Source organism: Sarcophilus harrisii, chromosome 3 (assembly GCF_902635505.1).
Source record: "Sarcophilus harrisii chromosome 3, mSarHar1.11, whole genome shotgun sequence".
NCBI lineage: Eukaryota > Metazoa > Chordata > Mammalia > Dasyuromorphia > Dasyuridae > Sarcophilus > Sarcophilus harrisii.
Window position 1 is genome coordinate 357,665,857 of NC_045428.1, and position 26,714 is coordinate 357,692,570.

Here is a 26,714-nt window from a genome sequence, read left to right on the forward strand (position 1 = left end):
GATAGGAACAAGAGACCCAGCAGGCCAGTCCCTGCGTCCCTGTGTTCCTCACACAATTCAAGCTGCTTGGACTGATACCAATCAAACTGCCAAGAAATCACTTTACAGAGCTAGAAAAAATCGTAACAAAATTCATCTGGAAGAACAAAAAAGGTCAAGAAATTCAAGAAAATTAATGAAAAAGAAATCAAATGAAAATGGCCCAGCTATACCAGATCTAAAACTATACTAAAAATCAGTGGCCACCAAAACCATTGGTACTGGCTAAGAAACAGAGTAGTGGATCAGTGGAATAGGTAGAGTTTATAAGACACAATAGTCATGTAGTGTTTGATAAACCCAAAGACCCCAGCTTCTGGGATAGGAATTTACTGCTGGGAAACTGGAAACTAGTATGGTAGAAACTAGGTATTGACTAACACCCTAAACCAAGATAAGGTCAAAATGGGTTCATGATTTAGACATAAAGAGTGATACTATAAGCAAATCAGAAGAACGAGGGATAATCTAGATTTCGGATCTGTGAAGAAGAAAGGAATTTATGGCCAAAGAAAAACTAGAGAACACTATGGAATGCAAAATGAATAATTTTGATAATACTAAATATAAAATATTTTGTACAAACAAAACCAATACAACCAAGATTAGAAGAGAAGCAGAAAACTGGGGGGGGGAGATTTTTCATCCAAGAGCTCTGATAAAGATCTCATTTCTAAAATAGAGAATTGATTCAAATGTATAAGAATACAAGCCATTCTCCAATTGATAAATGGTCAAGGGATGTGAATAATTTTCAGATAAAGAAATTAAAGTCATTTAATTTTCAGTCACATAGAAAAATGCTCTTAGTAACTATTGATTAGAGAAATGCAAATGAAGACAACTCTGAAATATTACTATAAACCTCTCAAATTGGCTAGGATGACAGGAAAAGATAATGATAAATGATGGAGGGGATGTGGGAAAACTGGGATACTAATACATTGTTGCTAGAGTTGTGAACTGATCTAACCATTCTGGTTAAAGGGCAGTATCTTCACTGAGTCTATATCACAAAGAGATAATAAAAAAGGGAAAAGGACCCACCTGTGCAAAAATGTTTGTGGCAGCCCTCTTTGTAGTGGCAAAGACTGGAAACTGAGTGGATGCCCACCAGTTATAGAATGGCTGAATAAATTATGGTATATGAATGTTATGGAATATTATATGAAAAACAATCAGAGAGGCCTGGAGAGATGTACATGAACAATGCTTAGTGAAGTGAGCAGAACCAAAAGAACGTTGTACACAACAACAAGATTATGTGATTATCAACTCTGAAGGACGTGGCTTTTTTCAACAATGAGGTGATTCATGCCAATTTCAATAGACTTGTGATGGAGAGAGCCATCTGCATCCAGAAAAGGGACTATGAGAAGTGACTGTGAATCACAACATGTATTTTCACCTTTGTTGTTGTTGCATTTTGTTTTCGTTCTCATTTTTCCTTTTTGATCTGATTTTTCTTGTGCAGCATGATAATTGGGGAAATATATATATAAAAGAATTGCACATGGTTAACCTATACTGGATTACTTGCTGCTGGGGGAGAGGGTGAGGGAAAGGGAAGGAGAAAAATTTGGATCACAAAGTTTTGCAAGGGTAAATATAGAAAACTATCTTTGCAGGTATTTTGAAGGAAAAAAGCTATTATTAAACACAACAACAACAAACTACTTGAGCTGACAGGTGAGTGAGGTAGAACCGGGAAGAGTAGGATCCTAGGAATTCCAAATTTAGAGTTAGAAAACTATCTCTTCCAACTCCTTATTTTATAGCATGAGAGGATTCAGAATCTAGGAAAGCTAAGGGAGAGATGGCCAAGGTCATGATGAAGTAGCAGGGCCAGAATGTAAAGCCAGATGCTCTAATTCCAAGCCATTACATATAGTCATGCTGAATGGAAATTTGGATACTTTATAGGCCAACATATGCCATTTGCTTTGGGGAACATAAAGAAAGCTGGCTCTGAGATCTAATATATTTGCTGTGCTAGGTGAGTTTGAAAAAGTCACCTCTCTAATGTTTCCAGTTAATTTAAAGGCATAGTAGAACCTCCCTTATAATTATTTAACTTTATTACTAGGGATAACAATTAATAAAAAATTATCTATCTAGTTATTAAAATCTTTGCCTCAATCCAACACTAGCATCCCTTTTGGGGGGGATACATCATCAGCATTATTATTATCATTATTGTAATTGCTATGTTATTATTAAGGTAATAAGGTGACAGACTGGATAAGACCTAGTTTCCCATCCCACTTCTGACCCATACTGAATGTGTGTCCTGGGCAAGTACTTAACCTGATCATGCTCCCAAATTGCCAGCAGGTGCCCTCTGTATCGGTAGAAGTTTTCTCATTGCAAGTTCCCTACATAGGTGGAATCCTTCATCCAGTCCCACCCCCAAAAAGTCTTATTATTCACAGCTCTGAAGGTAAATGATATGGAGTTCTGGGAAGGAAGGGCCTCTTTGTGATAATACCCAAGGCTCAGCGATGGAGAACCACCTTCCATATGCCGTATTCCACTGGCTGAAGAAGTGATTAGAAAGCCTGGTAACTTGGCTAGCTTGTTGCTAGAATTAATTACTGAATATCTGCTAGTGGTGTTGATTTCCCAAGTGATTTTCTCAAATGAGATATTTGTAAAGCACTTAGCACTGTGCCTGGCACATGGTAGGCATTTAATAAATGTGTGTTCCATTCAATTGTTTTACTCTCAGGAGTGTCTGGCTTACAGTGCTCAGAGATATTTTTGTCTAACTGATGATGATCATGACTGACCTATCTAGGATATTGCTTAGTAGGGAAATTTTCACCTGGGGTAAAAACAATGGGGGGGGGGGGGCAGTGGGGAGCAATGAAGAATAGGGCAGCACACTCTCTAAACCTCTCCATGACTTGCCTTCATCCTTAACTCTCATAGGATATGAGGCGCAGGCTACACTGGGAGAAAGACCTTTGTCACTCAAATTCTCTTCCCTGTCAGGGGGATGGGTTGTGGAGGAACTGCAATGTGTGAGGCAGGTGCAAACCCGTCAAAGAAGAAGCAAACTCTCCTGGATGTGGGCCTTAGGACATAGTCTTGCTTAGCCCACCCTGGTTTTGGTTCTGTTCTCAGAAGCTAGAGGCTGGATATGCAGAAATATTCTCAGTGAAGATTTACACCGGAGAAGGATGTGTGCTTCCCCCATACATCTCATCCTCCTGTTTTCACAGCCACATAAATCATTAGCCATGGGATAGTCGCTAACCCTTGAAATACTTTTTCCAGACTCCCTGAAGCATCTGGCCACTGATGTAGTACCATAGGCATTTGCCCAACCTGCTTTCTCTGTGTACAAGATGTGAGCCTTTCCCTGGTTTTTGGGAGAAAAGGAAACATGCAGAATCTTTTCTGAACTGTTCCCCAAAATATAAGCGAGGCATGAGGTTTGGTACTGGGGTGGGCTCTATAGAGTAAATAAAAGTACCCCTGATCCTGTGGTCTGGGGCTGGAGATTGTCAAATGGCCTCTCCGGTGTCAATTTGCGTTTCCTTTCATCCCAAAGATTTCAACCTGGAGAAACTACAGGAAGAGGGTGAGAAGGGCCTCAGAAGGGCATCATCTTTCCTGCCAGATTCATTTTCTTTTAGCAAGTAAGCAGGTTAAAAATATTTATCCACCCACTGCTTCAGCCCCAGCAGGAAGTGGGAGAGCCAGGCTCAGTGGTAAGGAAAGGAGATTAAGTCCCATTTTCTCTAAAAAGGAAGATAGTAGAAAAGAAGGCTTGAGCCTCATGCAGCTGTAGCCCTAGCCTTAGCTCGTCAGGGTAGGGACAGAGTTATCCCCAGAACTAGGAGCTTAAATAAATAAATAAGTTCCTAGTTTCCTGTTGCTCATTGTGAAGTGTTCACAAGCCTGGAGGGTGGAGGCAAAATGCCAGGAATGAGGTCCTGTCCTGGGAATGAGGTTATGTGTGGAGAGGAGGGTAGGGAAGGGAAGAAGTAAAGAGATTAAGTATGGGACAGAAGAGGACACCTTAGAATTCAGAAGGGACAAGGGGCCTACCCTACCCAAACTCTATTCCCGAGACCCAGCTTTGGGCAAAGGTACCCATACTCAGGGAAGCAGAAGAACAGGTAGGCTATTTGGCAAAGCTGCTGAGAGGTGGGGAGGGTGGAGAATCATTGGAAGAAACCACAGATATTAGCAACCTCCCTTGGCAGAATCCCTCTTAGGGAAAGCACTCAAACAAAGCTTCCTTAGAGTACCAGGAGCTAAGTGAGAGAGTTCCCTGTGAGAGATCTGTTTCCCTCACAGGGATATAGTGGGAAGGAGATTAAAATCCCAGAGGGAACAGGCATCTGGGGTGTCCTAGAGTGGCTTTGGGTTCGAATCCCTATTTTGCCCTGACCAGCTGAGCCCCAGTTTCCACAAAAGTAAAATTAATGGATTGAATTTGATGATCTTGCATGTCTGTAGGTCTATGAAATCTTTGGTTAGAAAAGGGCAGAATCAGGGTCTTCCAGCACAGATATAGTTCTTGAGGTGGAACCACACCCCAACTGATTCACAGAGTACATAGAGTGATCTAGCTTGTAGTATCCACCTAGGAAGACTAATGTTTTGCATACAGAGTGCACTTGATAATGAATGTTTATTTAATAGGATTCCACAGCTTTCCTCTTCACTGCTTCTAGTATTTGGCATTCTCCCAATAAGGAATTCCTTCTTAAGCTGTAAACTAGAGCACAGTAACTAAACTGTCTCTTCTTCCTTCTTCAGTAAATGTGGAGAATTCAATTCCACAAATGTTTATTTTTACAATATGCAAAGGACTGCTCCATAAACAGGAGGTATAAAGAGAGGGAAAAAAATCAAAAAACAATTCCTGTCCTCCAGAATTTTGCATCCCACAGCAATCTTGTGGGGGCTAGTGAGATTCTAGTGTTTTGGCCAGAGTTCTGATATTTTCCCCACCCGCCCTCACCTCCAGGGACAGGTCATATTCATCTATCTCTGGAGACTGTAGGTGCTTTCACTCACTCAAAACAATTTATTAAGGACCTATTTTGTGCTAGATAGGAGCAGAACATGGGACTCAGGGCCAGGAAAATTAATTTTCCTGAATTCAAATCTTACCTCAGATACTTACAAGTAACTTAGTCCTGTTTGCCTCAGTTTCCCCAACAGTAAAATGAACTACTAGAGAAGAGAATATCAAAACACCCGAATCTCTTTACTAAGAAAACCCCAAATGGGTTCAGAAAGAATTGGACGTGATTAAAACAAATGAACAACAGCAAAATTGTGCTAGGGACTTTGTTTTTTACCTTTGTATTTCTAGCATCTAACAAACTAGCTTCTACCTTCAAGGAACTTACATTCTAAAACAAGGGTTATTAATTTTCCTTGTGTCATAGAAACTTTCAACAATCTGGTGAAGTCTATTGACCCCTCTTTGGAATAATGTTTTTAAATGAATACAATTTAAATACATAGGATTACAATTAGATTGAAATAGTAATTATTGTTTTTTAAGTTTATGGACCCTCTCCCAGGTTAAGAACCCTTGTTCTACAAGATGAACCAACACATACACAAATTATTCTCTACATTCCAGATGATGAAACTTCCTGGTCTTAGGCAATTACCACATAGAGAGCTTAGGTTGCCTAGAATCAACCAAGTAATGACCTTGTTGGGGCTAACTTTTCCATGCTGCTTTTTTTTGTATATTCAAAATATGTACAAATTAAATATAGAAAGAATCAGGAGGTTCCAACTTCAAATCCTGCCTCTGACAAATATTGGTATATGATGTTTAGTACATCATTATACCCCAGTGAGTCCTGGACAGCTCTCAGATTTTCAGTTGCAGTTGCTAGTCCTCTTCGGTAGAGGAAGTTTTCCTCACTGACAGTTCCCTCCATTTATGAAATCACAAATTCAGACTCATTGCTCTCCTCTTCCATTCCTCAAAGAAAACAAAAGAATTTGAAAGAAGAAGAGCAGTAACAGAGGCCAAATTCAGGAGTCCCTTGAGTTGAGTTTTGGAGGAATCAAGGTGTGTGGAGGTAAGGAGAGAGCCTTCCGGAGAGGGGTGACAGTCAGAAATGGAATGCTATATATGGGGAACAACAAGTTGGACAATTTGCCTGGGAAGTAGACTTGAGGGTGAGACTGTTGTGGAGTGGTGGGGAAGCCCTGGATTTGCAATCTGTTGAAATCTCAGCTCTATCCCGTGTAAATAATCTGAGTTTTCAAACTCAGAGAATTTCAGGATTAGAAGGAAACTCAGATGTCATTTAATCTCATGCATAGCTGAAACCTTCTGAAACCTAGGTAAGGTAAGATATTAAGTAGAGCATGTAGGACTATTAAAATAACTTTCCAGAGGAAAATAACAAGGGCCAAGACTGGAGATCCAGGCTTGAGGACTGAGCATAGAATCATAGCATGTAGAGGTTAAAGATATTGTAGAGATTGTGTAATCCACTCAACATCCCCATCTTTATTTTACAGAGAAGGAAACTGAGGCACAATGTTTTCAAGTGACTTGTCCAGGATCACACAGCTGCTAAAAACAATTAGGTTTCTGATTACAAAACCATGACTCTTTCTACTATGTTACATTAACGCTTTCATAGCATTTTATAATTTACAATATTATTTTTTACAACAACCTTGTGAAACAAGACTTGTGATAATATTATTATTTCCCTTTTATGAATGAAAAAACTGAGACTCAGAGAACTTAAGTAATTTACCTAAAGTCACACAGTGACCTTAGCTCTAGTGTTAGAGCTAGAATTTTAGCCCCAAACTCCCATCTTCAAGTCCAGCATGCTATACCCTGCACTCAAAGAGAACTTTATTGATCTTAAAGTGTTCTATAAATATGAGCTACTATGAGATTAAAGGCAGAGAGGCTGTTGAAACAGTCCAACCAGGTAGCAATGAGACAAAATTAAGAGTCAAAACCAAGGCTTGTAGATTCTTTTTTTTTCAGACTTCAAGAAACAACAAATTATCCAAAGTCACAAAGCAAATATGATATTTGTGGAGTGATAGGGAAGTCCTGGATTTGGAATCTGTTGAAGTCCCAGCTCTATCTCATGAAAATAATCTGAATTTATAAACTCAGAGAATTTCAGGATTAGAAGGAACCTCAGATGTCATGTAGCCTCACGTATAGCTAAACAGTACCCCCTTTACAGCAACTCTGATAGACCATTCAACAACTACTTGAAGGCCTCTAATGATAAGGAAACCCAATACTTCTTATTACTTTGGAGAGTGCTAATTGCTAGAAAGTATTATTTAAGTCAAGCCTAAACCTACTCATTGACTTCTCTGAAACTTCTCTCCATTTTTCCTGGTTCTAAGATCATCTAGTAGAACAATCTAATTTTTATTGTCCATGACTATACTTAGAGACAGTCTTTTCTTAGTGGTCTTTTCTAAAAGTTAACTATCTCTCATTCCTTAAATTATGCCAGTCTTTGTTTGGCAGGATCTCAAGGTCCTAAATTATCGTGGTCATCCTCTCTGTACTGATTTGAGTTTGACCTTCCTAAAATGTGGTCCTCAGAAAATAATGTTCTAGATGTGGTCTGAACAATTTAATGGATAAGGAGACCATAACTGGCCTTTTTCTAAAGCCTGGGCTGCTTTTAACTCATCTTAAGATTATGTTTATTTTTTTTTGGCTGCCATATGATTCCACTGATTCATATCAGGGTAGCAGTGTACTAAAATTCCCAGATATTTTTCATACAAACCTCGGATTAACCTAACCAGTCACCTTCTGTATTTCTAAGGTTGATTTTTGGACCCATTTAGAACTTTAATTTATCCCCACTAGAACTCTTAAAAAAGGAAGATGAGTAAATGAAAAAATATTTATTGAGAACTTACTAAGAGAAAAGTATTGTGCAAAGAGCTGAAGATAGAGAGAAAGATAGTCTCTGTTCTCAAGGAGCTCACATTCAATTGGAGGAGGCAACATATAGAGAAGGTTTCAGCTGCAAGACAGAATTAAGGCTATTGTTCCAGCCTGACAACAAGATGCTTTTGGATCTGTTATCCAATCTGTTTGTTATTCATCCTAGCTTTGTGACATTTATACCTACTCTGTTTCTTTATGTGAAATAATTAGGCTACCAAAAATTTCTAAGATGAAAGGGTTCTCAAGCTGTATTTCATATTTCAGGCCAGAATTCTTCCTTTCCAACCAATAAATTTCTATTATCACTACTACTACTGCTGCTGCCGCTGCTGCTGCTGCTGCTGCTGCTATTTATTATGTTGATTAATATTTTTTAGTTCTGAATGTTTTTAATGAGCCTATAAAAAATAAACTCATAACCTAAATTTTTTATTGAATTACACAAAAACAATTATTTTAGCCACTTGTGCAGCTGTCTTCAGGCCAACATCTTTCCCTGCATACAGGTTCATTTCCAGTCATCCTGATCTATATCTTGCCACTGGGTCCAGATGGCTCTGGAGGAGAAAGTAAGGCTGATGACTCTGCATAGCCCTTCCTCACTTTAATCCAATTCATTTGCACATCATGGCATCACTTCCCTGATGTCATGGTCATTTTTGAGAATGAAGGACAAATAACATTAAGTAGAAAATACTAATAACAGAATATTGACTTACCCAAGACTATTTCTATTTGAATTCCATAGAAGATGAAAAAACTTGATGATTGTTATTAATAATTGAACTATTGTTTTATTAATAATTATAACTATATGTCATGTATTAATATATAATATGAATAATAATTATAATAATAATAATTAGTATTGATACTACTAATAACAACAAAACCTTCTCTATAAGGTTTTCTTCACAGCAAATCCTTGCAGGTAGGTAATACAAGATTTATTATTCCCATTTTACAAATGATTTGGCTAAGTTCAGAGAGGTTAAATGACTTGCTCAGGATCACACTACTAATAAGTTTTGGGCCTAATAGTTGATTCCACTCAAGCTTTCTCAGTAACAAGACAGGGGGAAGGAATACGTACTGGAGAGAATAATGAAGGAGGAGAATTTGTGAGTGTCTGGCTTCTCACAGGCCTCAGTGACATAGGGGACTTCCCTTCTCTAGCTTGCATAGCCCTGCATTCCCCATCCCCATTTTTACCTCAATTCTCTAACTCCCTATTTGAGCTTCCCTATCTGAGTTATTTCTCTCTCCCTTCCACTCCCTGAGGCAGTGACCTCTATAGCCCTTGGCCTTCTCCTTCATGAATTCCAACCCCTTCTAGATCTGAGAGACAAGAGACATATTGTCTTAGCTATGAAAAAGTCAGCAATAACACGCTTCCCTTATTCCTTTCCACTCCCACCCCATTACTCAACCCCTCATGCCTTCAAAAGAGCAAAGAGAGAAACAGCTCTAAGAGACAGAGAGAAATCTCTTCTATACCCACAGGTCTTGGTACTTATCAGAGCATTCCCATTCACAACTAATGAGTGCATTTTATCCTTCACAATCCTATGAGATAAATAGGGAATATCATACTCAATTTACCCATAAAGAAATGAAGATATAGAGAGGTCAAATGATTTTCCCACACTATTATTTAGTAGCTGAACCAGGATCAAAATTCTTTTAATCTTCAAGGGAAGATTTTTCCCTTAAGAAGTGATTGCCATTTGTCTATTATCCTAGTAACCTGGACCTTTTCTGCTTTCATAAGGGGAGAAGGAACAAATAAATCAGTAGACTCTCTGTGTGCTTTCTGGGGCAACGGTTGCCTGCCCTAGGGAGGAAAGATAACCCTTGTGCTTTTTGAAGAAAGAGATGAAGACTTTATTGTCAGAGTCCTCGGGCCATACCACCAATGGAATTTCCCAGAAATTTCCAAGATTCCTAATTACTTTTCCCCAAAAAGCCTCCCCAGACACTTTATTTTGGGCCTTAATAACTGACCAATCAAGTTGCATTTCAAAAATATTTATTTGTACATCTGTCCCAACTCCTTATTATATAAAGACTATATTACTATATATAAATATATATATTTGTAAAGTACATATATATAATATATAAATAAAATATGGAGTATATAATTATATAATATGTAGATTATATAATTATATAATAAATATATAAAGACTATAAAGATTTTTTCTATAAAGACTATATGCCTCATAAAGATCCCTTGCTACTTAAGGAGTCAGAGGATGCGGGATCCAGTCCTAGCCATGAAAATCAATAGCTGTGTGACTAAGAGCAAGAGCTTTTACCTCTTCATTTCTTCATCTATTAAATGGAGTTACAAATGTTTGAATTCTGGGCAATGGGTAGGCCAGTGGATAGAGTGCTGGGCCTAAAATCAAGAAAACTTTTTTTATGAGTTCCAACCTGGCATCAGACACTTCCTAGCTCTGTGACTCTGGGCAAGGCATTTAACCCTATTTGCTTCAGTTTACTCATCTGTAAAACGAGCTGGAAAAGGAAATGGCAAACCACTCCAGTATTTTTGCCCAAAAAACTCCAAATGGGCAGATAGAAAGTCAGATGTGACTAAAACAACTGAAGAGCAACAACAATGCTAATTTCTCTCACTGAATTATTATAGACACATGGTTCTTACATGCAGTAGGCACTTTATAAATGTGTAAAAGAATTGCTCTGTGACATTCTGGGATCATAGATCTGGAACTGGAAAACCTCAGAGGTCATGTAGTCTAATCTCCTCATTTAGTATTTACTAACTATATGATCCTGGTCACTTAACCTTTGTTTGCCTCAGTTTCTTCATCTGTACGACTGGGATAATAATAGCACCTACTTTTCATGATTGCTATGAGGATAAAATGAAATATTTGTGAAATGCTTTGTAAACTCTCAGGGGATATGTAAATATACTTATTATTATTTCAGAGTTGAGGAAACTAAGACCCAGGAAGATTAAATGACTTTGCTTAAGGTCATATAAATAATAAAATCACACAACTAGGATTTGAACTCAGATCTTCTAACTTGATTCCATTGCTTTCTCCATGTTGCCTCCAAACAAAAGAGGGAAGGATTTGTGTAACTTCCTACACTGTGTATAAGGGGTTACATCATATCTACTGCTCATAAGGAAGAAGATGAGGTCATGGTATAGGAAAGGCATACAGTGGTGTCAAATATGACTTACAACACTCCCTAGTGTACCCTGAACCAGATCAAAATGTAATTGGGAAATATGAAAAAAATAAAAATACAGGGTGATACAACCTGATATAGGTCAGGAGGACCTGAGTTCAAATCCAGTTTCAGACACTTGACACTAGCTGTGTGATCTTGATCAATACTCTGATTATCTCGCACCCCACTTCCCCACCCAAAAAATAAATGTTAGCTTATAATTTTCTTTTTTTAAGTTTATAATTTTCTAAATCAGTATGTGGCCCTACAGAGATGCATTTCCATTTAAGCATGAAACCAATCAAGTGGCAGATTTGGAGCTGGATTTGAATCCTGACTCTACTATTTCTTGATTTTATAAATATGAATGTTACTTTCTTTTTCAACATTTCCATCTCCTCTTCTGTAAAACTGAATAGATCCTATTCTATGATACTAAAGTTTCCTTCTATCTCTACATTCTATAATCTTATCCTGGTGTAAAGAGAAGTGGTTTATGGATGGAACTAGAACACAGCTCATCTCTTACAGGGATACCCTCCATCCTCAGCCCTGACCATGTGGGTCATCCCTATGAAGGGATGGTAGAGGGAAAATCAAACATCTATCAAATAACAATGTTAGCATAGGGAGAAACTTTAGCAATCATCTAGTTTAAGAGTTATTAACCTGGGGTATTTGAACTTTTTAAAAATAATAATTTAACAACTATATTTCAATATAATTACAAAATCACAAAGGTAGTGTCCAAGGTGAAATTTGAACCAGGTTCCTCTGCTTTCATAGCCAGTGTCTTCATTTGTGTGTTACTAAATAGTTGGTTAGACCATGGGGCTAATGATGTTGAGACTGTAGGTAAAGCTCTCTGCAGACTTATTAACTCCAAAGTCATTTCACAGGCAAAGTTGGAGAGGGGAAAAGGCAGGAAATGAGAGAACATGATTATATGTAAGGGTTGGGGTAACTCTATTGGAATATTAATTTGTCTCAATGCTTAGAAGAAAAGCAGTTGCAGTTTCTATATAAATAAAGTCAGATCTAAGCAATTGGAAAAATATTAAGTGCTCTTGGATAGACCGAGCTAATATAATAAAGATGGCAATACTAAATAAACTAATGTATTTATTTAGTGCTATATAAATCAAACTCCCAAGAAATTATTTTACAGATCTAGAAAAAACAAATAACAAAGTTCATCTGGAAGAACAAAAGGTCAAGACTTTCAAGGGAACTAATGAAAAAAAAAAATCAAATGAAGGTGGCCTAGCTGTATCAGATCTAAAACTATATTAAAAAGCAGAAGTCACTAAAACCATTTGGTATTGGCTAAGAAATAGACTAGTTGATCATTGGAATAGATTAGGTTCACAGGACAAAATAGTCAATAACTATAGCAATCTAGTGTTTGACAAATCCAAAGACCCCAGCTTTTGGGGTAAGAACTCTCTATTTGACAAAATCTGCAGGGAAAATTGGAAACTAGTATAGGAAAAACTAGACATTGACCCATACCTAACACCACATACCAAGATAAGGTCAAAATGGGTTCATGATCTAGTCATAAAGAATGAAATTATAATAAATTACAACAACATAGCATAGTTCACCTCTCAGACCTGTAGAAAAGGAAGGAATTTGTGACCAAAGAAGAACTGAAGATCATTATTGATCACAAAATAAGATCATTTTGGTTATATTAAGTTAAGAAGCTTTTGTACAAACAAAACTAATGCAGATAAAATTAGAAGGGGAGCAATAAACTGGGAAAACATTTTTATATTCAAGGGTTCTGATAAAGGCCTTATTTCTAAATCTATATAGAATTGATTCAAATTTATAACAGTTCAAGCCATTCCCCAGTTGATAAATGATCAAAGGATATGAACAGACAATTTTCAGATGAAGAATTTGAAACTATTTCTAGTCATATGAAAAGGTGCTCTAAATCACGACTGATAAGAGAAATGCAAATTAAGACAATTCTGAGATACGACTACATACTTCTGAGATTGGCTAAAATTATAGGAAAAGATAATGACAAATATTGTGGAGGGGATGTGGGAAAACTGGGACACTAATACATTGTTGGTGGAATTGTGAACAGATCCAACCATTCTGGAGAGCAATTTGGAACTAAGCCCAAAGAGTTATCAAACTTTTCATACTCTTTGATCTAGCAATGTTTCTATTGGGCTTATATCCCAAAGAGATCTTAAAGGAGGGAAAGGAACCCACATGTGCAAAAATGTTTGTGGCAGCCCTGTTTGTAGTGGCTAGAAACTGGAAACTGAGTGGATGCCCATCAGCTGGAGAATGGCTGAATAAATTGTGGTATATGAATGTTATGGAATATTATTGTTCTGTAAGAAATGACCAGCAGGATGAATACAGAGAGGCTTGGACAGATATATATGAACTGATGTTAAGTGAAATGAGCAGAACCAGGAGATCATTGTACATAGCAACAAGAAGATGATACAGTGATCTGATGGATGTGACTCTCTTCAACAATGAGATGATTCAGATCAGTTCCAATAATCTTGTGATGAAGAGAGCCGTCTACACTCAGAGAGAGGACTGTGGAACCAAGTGTGGTTCACAAGATAGTATTTTCACTCTTTTTGCTGTTGTTTGCTTTCATTTTATTTTCTTTCTCATTTTTTCCCGGTCTGATTTGATTTTTCTTGTACAGCAAAATAATTGTATAAACATGTATGCATATATTGTATTTAACATACATTTCTACCATGTTGAACATATATTGGACTATTTGCCATCTAGGGAAAGGGGTGGGTGACGGGGGAAAAACTGGAATGCAAAGTTTTGCAAGGGTTAAGATCACAGAATTATCCATGCAGATGTTTTGAAAAATAAGAAAACTTTAATAAAAGAAAAAAAAATTTAACTAGATTTTTTTTTAAAAAAAGAGAGAAGTAGTTGCTAAAATAATCATCTGAGAGAAAATCTGAAACCAAGTTCTCTGACTCTCTACCTAATATTTCTTTCACTGTATTATTCTATATTTGTATTTTTTGAGATATTGTTGTTATTGCTGCTGTACAATCATTTGTGACTCTTTGGGACCCTGTGGACAATAGTACACCATTAATGGCAAAGGGATTTTCTCAGCAAGGATACTGAAGTAGATTGCCATTTCCTTCTCCAATGGATTAAGGCAAACAGGGAAAGCAATAGCTATTAAGTGTCTGAGGTTAGATTTGAACTCAGATCTAGAGCTCTACCCACTGAACCACCTGGCTGTCTCTGTTCTGAGTCATTACTGAACTACATCTGGCAAGTTTGAAAGGATATACTTCTTCTCTCATCTGCTGCTTGATGCTGAGGAAAAGTAAAAAGGATACTTTGCTTTCTACTAACCAAAGCTGCTGACAAAAATAATAAGAGAAGACAGAAGATATTTCTCTGCATTGCATGACAATTGTTGCAAAGTGGGGAAGAAGAACCCTGCCAAAAGAACTGTGAAAAGATTTTTGCCAATATTAAGGTAAAAGTCATCACTTTTTCCAAAAAGAATATAACAATGCTTCAGCTATAAGCAACTACTAAGTCAGAGTCCAGTAGTGATAGATACTACATCTTGTCAAAGATTAGGCCCAGCTGAGCAGTAGAAAAGATCATCAGAGAAGCATTCTGACAGAACTGGGGTCACTCAGAAATGTTGTTAGCCCAGCCCAGCGTTAATAGTCATACCCGGTCCACACAGAAACTACAGGTAACTTGTCCCTAAGAAGTATGGTGATATAAAATTCTTACCACCACTGTCACATAAATGCTTACTGCCTTGGTGCCTTAAGTAGATGTCCACTCTTTCCAACAGGCACTAAGTGTATTGCTGGGAGAGTGTGATACAGGTTTATGAGTGGAATATTATGCAAATATTATGTATGTTTTACTATTTTTGGTAAATGTTTTGGTTAAAGTTAATGGAGTGATAGTGACTGATATATTAATGGGAAATACCCTGATAGGGATAGAAGGGAGGGGTTTACAAACACTAATGTTAGTAACCCCTATAATTGTCGCTCTGAGAGTATCAAATAGAGAAACTGCCCTCCCTCTGGTGAAACTCCTACTTGCTAGCATGAAGGCGGATTGGCGAGGGAGAAGTTGCAGAGAGAAAAAGGGAGCTCCTTTGGGGGCTCGGGGTACAATGTTACAGTGCATTACTTGGAATAACACAGAATGCATATTCTTCTGATAATCAATCAGTCATATTATTCTTAGTGTGAGACACCCTAGGGTCCAGGAGCCATCCCATTCTTAGTGTGAGATACCTATCTGGGACCAGTAGTCTGAGGGTCCAGAAACCTCAGGAAACACACCAGAGCTGGAGAGAACTTCCCAACACCTCTCCTGGGACTTGGGATTTTTGTGGTTCAATAAAAGACACTGGCACAAAGCAAGCCAGCTGTATATGGTCCACCCACCAGGTGCTGCCCCTTTCCCCCGAGAGCTCACATGTAGAAAGGTAGCACCCAGAGGCCAGGTTCCTACACCAGACACTAGTGCCTTGCTGAAGCACTGAGGGTCCTATTATCCCCCAAAGAATAAAAGGACATAGGGAACATCAGGACCTTCCACTTTGACCTCTTCCAATTATGTATGGATTCTGAAGGGAGAGGAAGAGGAAAGAGAACGTTCTCCTCTCCTGGAAATACTAAGGGCTTCAGAAAGATCTGGCATTCCCTGCAGTGGGGAGACGGAGCTCTTTGTCTGTAAAAAGACAAACAAAATTAAATAAGGTTTGGGTTGTTAGTTGGACTGCGTTGGACTGGACTGGACTGGACTGGAGGGAATGACAGTTTCTTTCTTGTTGAAAGAAATATATAAAACCCCCAAGACTACTGACTCACAGTAGTGAGTTTTCAACATGCTTATGCTTTCATGTCACTGGAAAGGTGCCCTCTCTTCTCCTTTAGTTCAGGAAGAGCACAGTACCCGCCGTCACGCAGCAAAGCTGGTGTAGACACGAGTAGGGAGGAACGTGTTCATCCTTTAATCCTGATTCCATCTCCTCCCATCTCCCCCTCCCAGAGGAGAGCCAAGGATACCCCCAGAGCTATCTCCATCACCCAAAAGGCTAAATAGAGTAGGATTCGGCCTCCAAGCCTCAAGGTGCCAGTCTGTCCCTATTCTCTGGCCCTGGCACTTGTCCTTCCCCCACCCACCCTAAACAGCTTCCTGCATGCCTTAGATTGTCACCTCCACCCCCAATATTGCTGCACAAAGAAGAAGATACATTTCAAGACAATAAGCCATTTAATTATTACACAAATCAGAATTGCTAGACGTCAACCTAGGAGTCATACACCTACACATACACACATATACACATACACACACACACACACACATACACACACATACTCACACACACACACGCACGCGCACACACACACACCCTACATGGGCTGCTCAGTACAAAAGGATCAATCTACTGGGGAGAAGGGGAGCCTGCAACTTAAGGGAGATACCCACATATGATTGACAGCATCAGATCCAGGGATCTTCCATCTGGCTAACCCAAAGCCTCACTCTGTCAAGTAGGTGGCCAGTGCTCTGAGAAGAACTTATCTTTTGTATACTTTGTGAGAGAAGCAGCTTAGAATATCTAACTAGACCACTGGACTGGTAATCAGGGAGTCCTAGATCTGAATCTTATCTGAGACGTACACTAGCTATGTAACATTGATCAGATCATTTAGTCTCTTTGAACAAATAAGAAGTCATTTGTAAAATGGGACTAAAAATAGCACCTAGTTAGAATCACATAATTTTAGAGTTGGAAGGCTCCTCAACAGTTATCTAATATAATTTATATCCCCCCAAAAGAATGCCCACCTCCACACAGAGAATCCACTATTTCCTAAGAAAAGCTATTGTAGATAGCTCCAGAAGCCGCCATTGATAGGAAGTTTTTCCTGACTTCAAGGCCATATTTCCACTTCATAGGGTTGATTTGAGGATCAACAGATATTATACATGCAAAGCTCTTTGCAAACCTTGAAGCACTATATAAACATTAACTATTACTCTGGGAGAGGTGGTGAGAAGGGAGGGAGCCACAGCAATAGGATTAGACCAAGGATTTTCTGTTATCTGACATCTTGATATTGTTCCAGGCCTGCTTTGAGGAGGGTGTCTCCAGCCATCCCCACAGGCCTAGTCTCACTCTTCCTAGGGTGATGTTTTAAGAATGCTTGATATAAGAAAATCTAATTTTTGAAAACAGATGAATTCAGAGTTTGTTATTCCATAAAGAAGAATTAAACCTAAAGAAGGTCCAAAAAGCAGTGGGAAGATGAATGCTAAAGATGCAAGGTTACACGTATTGGGAAATGGAGGCTGGCCAACCACAAAGAAGAGTAAGAAAGAATAGATAACTATCCCCAGTCTTGCGCTGTAATCTCTCCCCCACAAATATTGGAAGAACTAAAGGAAGACCACCAACAGCTTGGGCATGTCTCACAAAGTAGACTTATGGAAGAATGTGGACAAGAATTAAAGGCCACACAGGATGAGGAAATGTAGACAGGTTGTAACCTGCAGTGATGGAGCCAGGACCCAGTTTATATTTTATTTTCTACTCATCTAGCTGTACTACTTGGGACTCCTCTGACCTACTTTTCCACCATGCCCCAGGAATGTCATCATTGGGAAACCTCATCATTCTGCAAGATCAAATTAGCCTTGAACCTCACAACTGTTTACTACCTTCGGCCCCTCTGGAAGATGGAGCCAAGAACATCTCCATTTAGAGGCTCAGGACAAATAACTTACTTCTCAACTGGCTGTTCTTCATGAAGTTTTTTTGGACTTACCCACCTTACACCCCCATATAGTACTTTCCCCTTTTCCTCCTCAATTTCCTTTTACCTATTGTCTTTACCTGTAGACTGCAAGGTTCTTGAAAGCAGCAACTGCCTTTTTTTTTCATATTTGTATTCTCAATATTTAGCACAGGGCCTGGCCTGAAATACGTGCTTAACAAATATCTATTGACTTATGGTTATTTCAAGAAGCCAAAATGCTCCTTTACAAAGGAATTCTTTGCTTAACAAAAGGGATTACAGCAGTTTGCTTAAATATCAAGTTCATTACATGTGTTAAATTATATTTTACTTGCAAAAATTCAATTTGCAGACTATTTTACTTTCATTCCCCTCTTACTACCTGTCTAATCTTTGACAAACTACTTAAGACCTCTTTAGGTCTCAGTTTCCTCATCAGTAAAATGACAGTTAGACTAGATGATGCACAGACTATTAAAGAAAATCTATTCTGTAAGTGGAAATTTCTACGGTACAATGGAAAGGGAACTGGCTTTGGAAGTCATTTCCTGGTTCTGTCATTTGTTATCTGAATAGCCTTGAGCAACTGACTGAACTTTCTGATCTCAGCTTTCTTATCTGTAAAATGAGGGGGCTGAACTAAGGTCCCTTTCAACTTTAAATTTATTATCTTTAAAAAGGCCAATATTCCAATTCTTTGACATTTGAAAGGTCCCATGTTTCTTCCTTGGATGAAGAAGGGAAAATAATATTCTATCTTCTCTTCTATATTATCCCTGGAGGCTCTAGAGAAAATATAATGAATGGCCATTATTAAGCCAGCAATCTTTTTAAACCACCAGCTCCCAGACTGAAGGCCTAAGATTGTCCTTGTGTTTCTAGTAGGACACAACAGGGCCTGTAAAGCTCAGGGACGATTGGTCAGCTGTGTTCTGCCCTAATCCTAACTCATTGGCATGAGACTCCAGACTGTGCCTTCTAAGGGTTTTAAAGAGCCCTGCCTCCCAAAGCTCTGGAATGCTACCCAAAGGGGAGGAGCCACACCAAACAAAGGGATGAGTTCAAAGATCACAGAGGAGGGAATGATGATTTAAAATTGCTCACTCCAAGAGTGAAAGTTTGCCACTCAGGGGCTTATATGGCACCCAGGAATTCACTATTCATTAGTCATCATCCTTCTGTCCACAAGAATAATCCCACTCTCGGCTCTTCAAAATTGGAAGTGACTGTCCTTAACAAATGCTGACTCAAGATCACCCTCACCAAAGAACCCTGTGTCATAAAGTGTCCAAGTCCAGCTCTGTCACAGCACAAATCTGCCCCTTTCTGATCCTTTAAGCATCTATTACCTGCCCCCCCCCATGATTGGCAAGTTCCACTCACCAAAATCAATGATTACCGAAGATGTGGGACTCCAAGATGAACTTAGCAAATTGGAGGACTGAACAAAAATAAACAAAACAAAACTCACTGGACAAGAAAATAGCTCTCCAAAATGTGGGGGTGGAGGAATGGGTAGGTATGGGGGTTGTAGCCAGAAAGACTAAAGAGAAGGATAGAAAATGACAAGTGACAAGGTAGAAAATGAAGCTGACTCCAAATCAGCTTTGTGCCTCTGTTATTGGGGGTGTAGTGAGGCTCAAAAGAATTAATGGAGATAAAGCACTTTCCAAACTTAAAATGCTAGATAAATGCCTATTATTATTATTAATCTACAGTCACCATACCTCTAGTCTGATGACTTCATTCTCTGAGCCTTAAACTACACTCCAGTTGAGCTCAAAGAACAATATAGGGGTGCTCTAGTAAATGTTTAACACCCAGGCTTGGGGGAAGAAGGGAGTGCATGAACACACCCTTTTAATTTTAATCTATATTATTAATGCTTTCTTAAATCTAGACAACCAACAAAACAACAAATCAAGGCTTGATTTTTAGAGATTGACCTTTTCTGAAGTCTGAGTGTTCACAATGAATATTTAACAATGGGCTTTCTCAGGCTGCTCTGAGCTGACACTAATATACCTCACTTGCATAAGGGGAAGTAAAGCAGGGAATAAACCTTCTCTAAAAGATCATCAAATGTCTGGGCCTTTTTAGAGTTCCAGACCCTGCTATTCAGGCCTAAGGGAGGACTGTAAGGATGGGGAAAAAAGGATGGGAAACATATTTCAGAGAAGAGGTTCAGGAAATTGGAATGTTTTCATCTGGAGAAAGAAGCCTGAGGTATAATTTACCACTAGACTTTGGGTTTACTTCTAGCTTCTCAACTGCCTTATTATGGAATGAAGGTTATCCAGAGCTCACAAAAGTTCTGGCAGGTCCTTTCAATACTAAAAGACCAGGCCCAATGGGATGCTTGTTGTCCTAGGCACAAAGATCAGAGTGCTGGATCTGGAGTTTGAATCCAGCCTCAGACACTGGGAGCTGTGATCCTGGGCATCTCACTTAAATTTTGTCTGCCCTTCAGTTTCCTCCCCTTTAAAACGGAGATAATTCTTCACAAAGTTGTTATATTGATCAAGTGAGATACTTTAAAAAGTACCTAGTACATAGTAGGCACTTAACAAGTGCTTACTATCTAGCTAAACCCAGCAAGGTTTATCACCAATTCTTGGGCTACCAAGTGATAAAGTAGTTAGATTCTTTTTCCCACAACAATTCTCATAGATTATCTCCTACAGCTCAGAAAGATTTAGAGAGAGAATAATCACAGATTATCTCAGATAATCTAGATATCACAGATATTTTGAAATCTGAAAAACTACCTCAAGTATCTAAGACAAAGTAGTTGTGATGGATTAAACACCAAAGGCAGAGGGCCTGGTTTCAAATGCTGATTGCCAACTATGAGACTATTTAACCTCCCTAAACCTCAGTTTCCTCCATCTGTAAAATGAGAGTTTACACTAGATGACTTCTGAGGTTCCTTTCGGCTCAAGGTCCTCTGACATCTATGAGAAGTTCTTACACAGAGGAGAGAGTGACCAAGAACAGAACAGAGAAAAGGAGCTTATAGTAGGACAAAAGTTATAGTTAAGGGTAACAAAGAATGGGGAAATTAAATGGCTCCATAATGCACAGTGCACCAGATCCAGAATAAAGAAGATGCATCTTCATGGGTTCAAATCTGGCCTCATACTCATACTAGTTGTGTGATCCTGGGCAAGACACTTAAACCTTTTTGCCTCGATTTCTCCATTTGTAAAAGAAGGAAATGGTAAACTGTTCTAGTATCTTTATCAAGAAAATCACAAAAGGGATGACAGAGTCAGCATTGAATGAAAACTACTAAACAAAATAAGAACTAACTTGCCAGCATTATAATAGCAAAAATTATTAAGTGAGAGAATGGGTGTGCAAGGAAGGTTCCCCCAGCTTTAAAATTATATGTTATAAAATATTCACATCTATCTGAAATGTTTTAAATATCTACAAGGAGAGATAAATCACATCATTATTCAAGATCCTTTCTCCTTCCATGAGTTTCTAAATCCCAGAAAAATTATGCTCAAGACAAACTGATAAGTAATTAGAAATGACTGAATACCCACAAGGTGCAAGGTACAGTAAGCAACATAGAGAAAATTCAGGGGTCTTGACCTTCCCCCTACCCCAGCCTAGCTACTCCCACTAACCAGATCCCAATTCTTCACTGGCTTCTCTCCCCCATCAACTCCTTTCTGAACAAAAAGAGATGATCCAAAATAGTCATTACAGGTTAAAAAAAAAGCTTCATTCAAAATTTAAGGGGGAGAAAAAAGAAAGGGAGAGAGAGAGGGAGGAAGGGAGGGAGGAAGGAAAGAAGGAAGGAAGGAAGGAAGGAAGGAAGGAAGGAAGGAAGGAAGGAAGGAAGGTAGGAAGGAAGGTAGGAAGGAAGGAAGAGAAGGATCTTAAGCAAATGATGAAACCACATGATTCTCTTTCTCCTGAGCCTTACTTTCAAATCTTCCCTGGAAATCTTCTGAGAATGACTAGATGAACAGGGTTCCCCCAGAGCTAGCTTACCGAGTGGTTGTCCCCCTCCATGATTTCTGGTGGGATGAAACTTCCCGACTCAGCTGATGGGGAGATCCATGTTGTACTGGACTCTGGTGTCCCAGGGATAGGAGGGGAAAAAGAGGCTGGCTCAAAGGCCTATAGGGCTGGCCCCCGTCAGAGATGGGGCGGGGGAGCAAGGTGGTTGGGATGTGTGAGGTAATGTGATGTATAAACAACAAAGCAGAACTAGCTGGACCTGTCTCTCCACCCCTCCTCCAGCTGGTTCCCCAGTTACTCAGCGAATACTAGGGACTTTGCCTGAAACTGTCATCTTAGTGCTACTCTTGAGTGAAGCTTTGTGTGGGGGATGAGCGTGGTACTTAAGGAGAAAGAGCAGGGATCCTTAGAGGAATATAGATAGTGTTATCACTCTAAGTATCAAAAAAAATCTCCCACCAAACCCTCTCCACTATCACCTAGTCCACACAGGAAGCACGACAGTATTCAGGCCAGGAGAAGGTAAAATCTATATTACTGCCTGTGTTCCATCTCAAATTTCAGAATTCAAAGAAATAGAAAAAGAAGCAGAGTGGTATGAGAGATAGTGCCCAAGAATAAGAGGGGAATAGAGTTTGAATTCTAGTTTGGATTCTTACTAGTTGTATGACCATGAGCAAGTTATGTAATCTTTCTCAGCCATAATAAAATGAAGGGGCAATGGGTGACGAGGATCATTGTGAATAAGTTTGCAGTATTTGCTTTTCAGAGTAGTTGTGAAGAAAGTGATTTGTTTTTTACAAAACAATATAAAATTATGAATTATTATTAATATAGTGGGGCCAATAAGCCAATGATCTCAGGACAAATAAAAGAAGGAATTATCCAAAATGTGATAAGAAAGGTATAATTGAATTTTCAAGAACTTTTCCTTATCCTCCTGAAGAAATTCAACAGAATTCTGGTCATTTTTTTTTTAATCACTTAGGACAAAGAGTTAACAAAGGGGTGTTAATGGTACACAGGACCATCCAAATGGGTGTAGTTATTCAGGAAAAAGGGCACCCCTCTCCCCTAGAAAATCTCGCCCTCAGCTCTGCTAGAATTTGGGGAAAAGGGCACAACAATCATAGGGTTTTAGAGCCAGCACCAGGCTCATGGATGGTTTTTGGCACGGGCTATCAAAGTTTCAGGGAAACAAGGGATATGGATGGTGGTCACAGCAGGGAGAAAGAATGGTTCCATACAGGAAATAAATATAATCATCATCTCAGTTAGCAGTTTGCCCCATGCCAATTACAACTAGGTAGTACAGGGTAGCTTAGGTGGCACAGTGGTTAGAGTGCCAGACCTGGAGTTAGAAAGACTCATATTCCTGTTGTCAAATCTGATCTCAGAGACTTATTAGCTGGGTGATTCTGGGCAAGTCACTTTTTGCCTCAGTTTCCTCATTTGTAAAACGAGCTGGAGAAGGAAATGGCAAACCAGTCCAGCATCTTTGCCAAGAAAACTTCAAATGGGGTCATAAAGAGTTGGCCATGGCTGAGAACAACTGAATGACAACAACAGAATTGTATCCTAGAAGTTCAGCAGTCTCATCTATATGAGGTAGTTTGAGAAGTGATAAAATACAGAAGGATCACTGTACTGAAAAGTAGGAGTCAGCTGTCTTCTAGTCCCAGCTGTGCTTGCTCCCTATGTGTTTATTTATCTATAGAATATAGAGAGTCAGGGGAGATTGTGTGATCTCAGAGCTTTTTGTGTTTATATTCCATGAAATGAAGATGGCATATAGAGAGTTAAATATAAATATAGGAGTTTAGAATTGGAGATTATTTCCAAGTACCATATTCTGTTTCCAAGAGGAATGATCACTGTGAAGAAAATGGAATTTATACCCTTTATTCATGGTCTAGTCATCTCACCAAGATATTTATAGATCAGGATCCATGAAATCAACAAGTATGGGACAGGCAGAGGCAAGATGGAAGCACCTTGCCATTCCCTTTGTTTCTGCTCTTCCTGGCTCTCAGTAGGACCTGGGGAAGTTAATCCTCACCCAGAGGAATGACCACTCTGCTGTCTTGGAGTCTTCCCTTCTACACATCAATCAATGGGGGAAATGGATGATATAAAGGGAAGACCAGATAGACACTACTTCCTTCAAACAGATTAAGCAAAGCTCTTTGATCCCAGGACCTGGAGCTAAGTTTTCAGAGTCTGGGACCATGATTACCCAATACCTCTATTCCTGCTGGGGATAGCAGGGAAAGGACTGGTTCCCCAAAAAGTCAATGGATATTTGTCCCACTGCCTTCTACAGGAATAATGACTTAAGACTTGTAGCTCCTGTGAAACCCCAATCCTAGCTTCCTTAATTGATCACAGCGGTGTGGGAGAATTAAAGAACACTGAATTTGTGGTCAGAGGGTTCAAATCTTGCCCCTGACTTTGGGAAGTCATTTACCTTCTCTGAACAAAAAAGGCCTGAGTTTCCTTTTCTATAAAATGGAGAAGTTGGGCCCTCTGAGATCCCTTCTAACTATAAGCAATGAATCTAAGATAATGACAACCTACCATCACTTCTATGCTTTAAGACTATGTCTAAATAAGCTTCAGGGACTCGCCTTGAGAGAAAGAAGACAGAAACCCATGCCCAGTGACTTCTGAAGTAACCTAACTTTTTCTACTTCTCATCTGAGTGGAGGGAGCTTCCCTATGGCCTGAGCCCATTGACATGTCATTTTTGGCTGACAGTACACCTTGCCTAGATACAATGATTCTACCCCCATGGTCTGGGGTCTTGGATATTTGTCCTCAGTCACATACCTTCTCCCTCTCTTTCTGTAACCAGCTCAGTCTGGCAGGTTTCACTCTGCCTAATTTCTTGGTCTTAACGCCACCTGCAATTCTGCCCAGTCTCACCTCTGACCTCTCCCTTGGTCTCCCTCCCACCTCCCCTCCTGAGAGTGGAACCAAGAGTCCTTATTCATTGGTTCTCTGCTTTCCCATCTGCCTCCCCTGCAGGGTCCCTTACCTGTTCTAGAGAACTGAACCTGTCAGCCTGGTTGGGCAATAGGCATTGGGGCCCCAGCTTCCTCCACACTGGGCCGTTAAAAATAAGCCATGATCAACACTCCAGGCCTGCTGGGGGAGGGAACTCCACCAGGAAAGCCCAGGTTAAAAATAACACTCACCTTTTATTCTCCAACTACTTAGGACTGCCCATCCCTAGCAGCAGAGACACCAGCCCCCACCCTGAAACCATAAACATTTTCCTCTCTGGTCATTTCTACTTTGGGATTTTTCCATCTCAAGTCCAGGAAAGTTTCACATCAAATAATAGCAATTATTATAATTATAACATAGCAACTTTGAAAATAAATTTCCATTTAAGATAAACTAGGAATTAGGCCTAAAAGAAATCAGGCAGAGGGCTGGTGAAAATGGCAGACTCTGCCTCTTTGGGTCTTGGAGAAAGTTACCTTCCTGGGGGCTACAGCCTCAGGAAAATCGTCACAACTGTTGGCACTCATGCAGTGAGTGTGTGATAGTGCAAATAAACTTTCTGGTTTTATGGACCCTCTCCATTGTGGGGCTGCCTCTGTTCTTCACATTCCCCCTGTTTCCTACATAACACCCATCCCAGCCTTCCCTTTTTTGGAAACATCTCTACCTCTCTGGTTTTATCTTTCTCTGGTTCCCCCTATGCCCTACATTATCATCTCTAACTGTTTTGTGTTTGCCTTAAAGCATTACCTTAATGAATTAAAGTACATCAACAAAGGGCCTAAAGCTTGAATCATTCGCTGACCACTCTGATCCTTTTGTGAAATTGCCACAGTGGACTAAGACAGAACTTCATAGTTCCTAGAACATTTCTCATGCATTTTCTCATTTGGCCCTGCAGGAAATAATGAACAGTAGGAAAATGAACCCTGAATCTGGGTTCAAATACTGTCTCTACCACTTACTATATCTGTGACTTTGAGTAAATCATTTGATCTCCTTCAGTCAGTTTCCTCAGCAGTTAAATAAAGAGGTTGGCCTGTGAGATCTCCTCCAGTTCTAAGTCTATGACCAAATGATCCTCTTCCCACCCCACCCCTATCTTATAAATGAAAAACTGAGATTCAAAGAGGGTTCTAAAGTTGCAGCACAGTTATTAAGTGGGTTCTTCTAGACTCTCCCTTGAGATACTACAGATGCTTCATGTATCTGACCAATTTTCCCTTAACCGTTTTCAGCACCTGTTCATTGGTCAGTCAACAAGCATTTATTAAGTACTTACTGTGTGCCTAACTCTGGTAACACAAAGAACAGTAAAGACATTGTCCCTGACCTCAAGGAATTCACGAGAAACAATAGAAAAATAACTATATTCACAAAATATATACTATAACTAGAAATAAAAAATAACTATTTTCAAAATAACTTCCCATACATATAGTAAATGTAAAATAATCTTAAAAGGAGTAGGGGTAGGAAAGAACTGGGAAAGGTTTCCTGGAAAAGATGAGATATGAACTGAATCTTGAAGGAAATTAGGAAGTGGCAGGGGAGAAGGAGAACATTCTAGTTTTGGGGAAAGCCAGTGAAAATTCTTGGAATCAGGAAGTGGATTCTCCTGTGAGAAAAGACTAGAGGCCAGGTGGAGTTTAGAGGGCCTATAGAGGAGTTGATTATATGACTGGAAATGTAGGGAGGACCCAAGTTGTAAAGGGATTTAAAAG

General features: G+C 39.3%; 1 protein-coding gene across 3 annotated transcripts in view; it reads right to left on the reverse strand.

The window, feature by feature from the left end:
• Window positions 1-22,130, reverse strand: part of TMPRSS13 (transmembrane serine protease 13) — a 50,243-nt gene extending 28,113 nt beyond the window's left edge. For all 3 annotated transcript variants that reach the window (XM_031960060.1, XM_031960061.1, XM_031960059.1), the window contains exon 1: window positions 22,012-22,130. In XM_031960060.1, coding sequence (XP_031815920.1) covers window positions 22,012-22,032 — 21 coding nt within the window. In that variant the 5' untranslated portion in view covers window positions 22,033-22,130. The remainder of the gene's footprint in view (window positions 1-22,011) is intronic.
• Window positions 22,131-26,714: the final 4,584 nt, after the last annotated feature.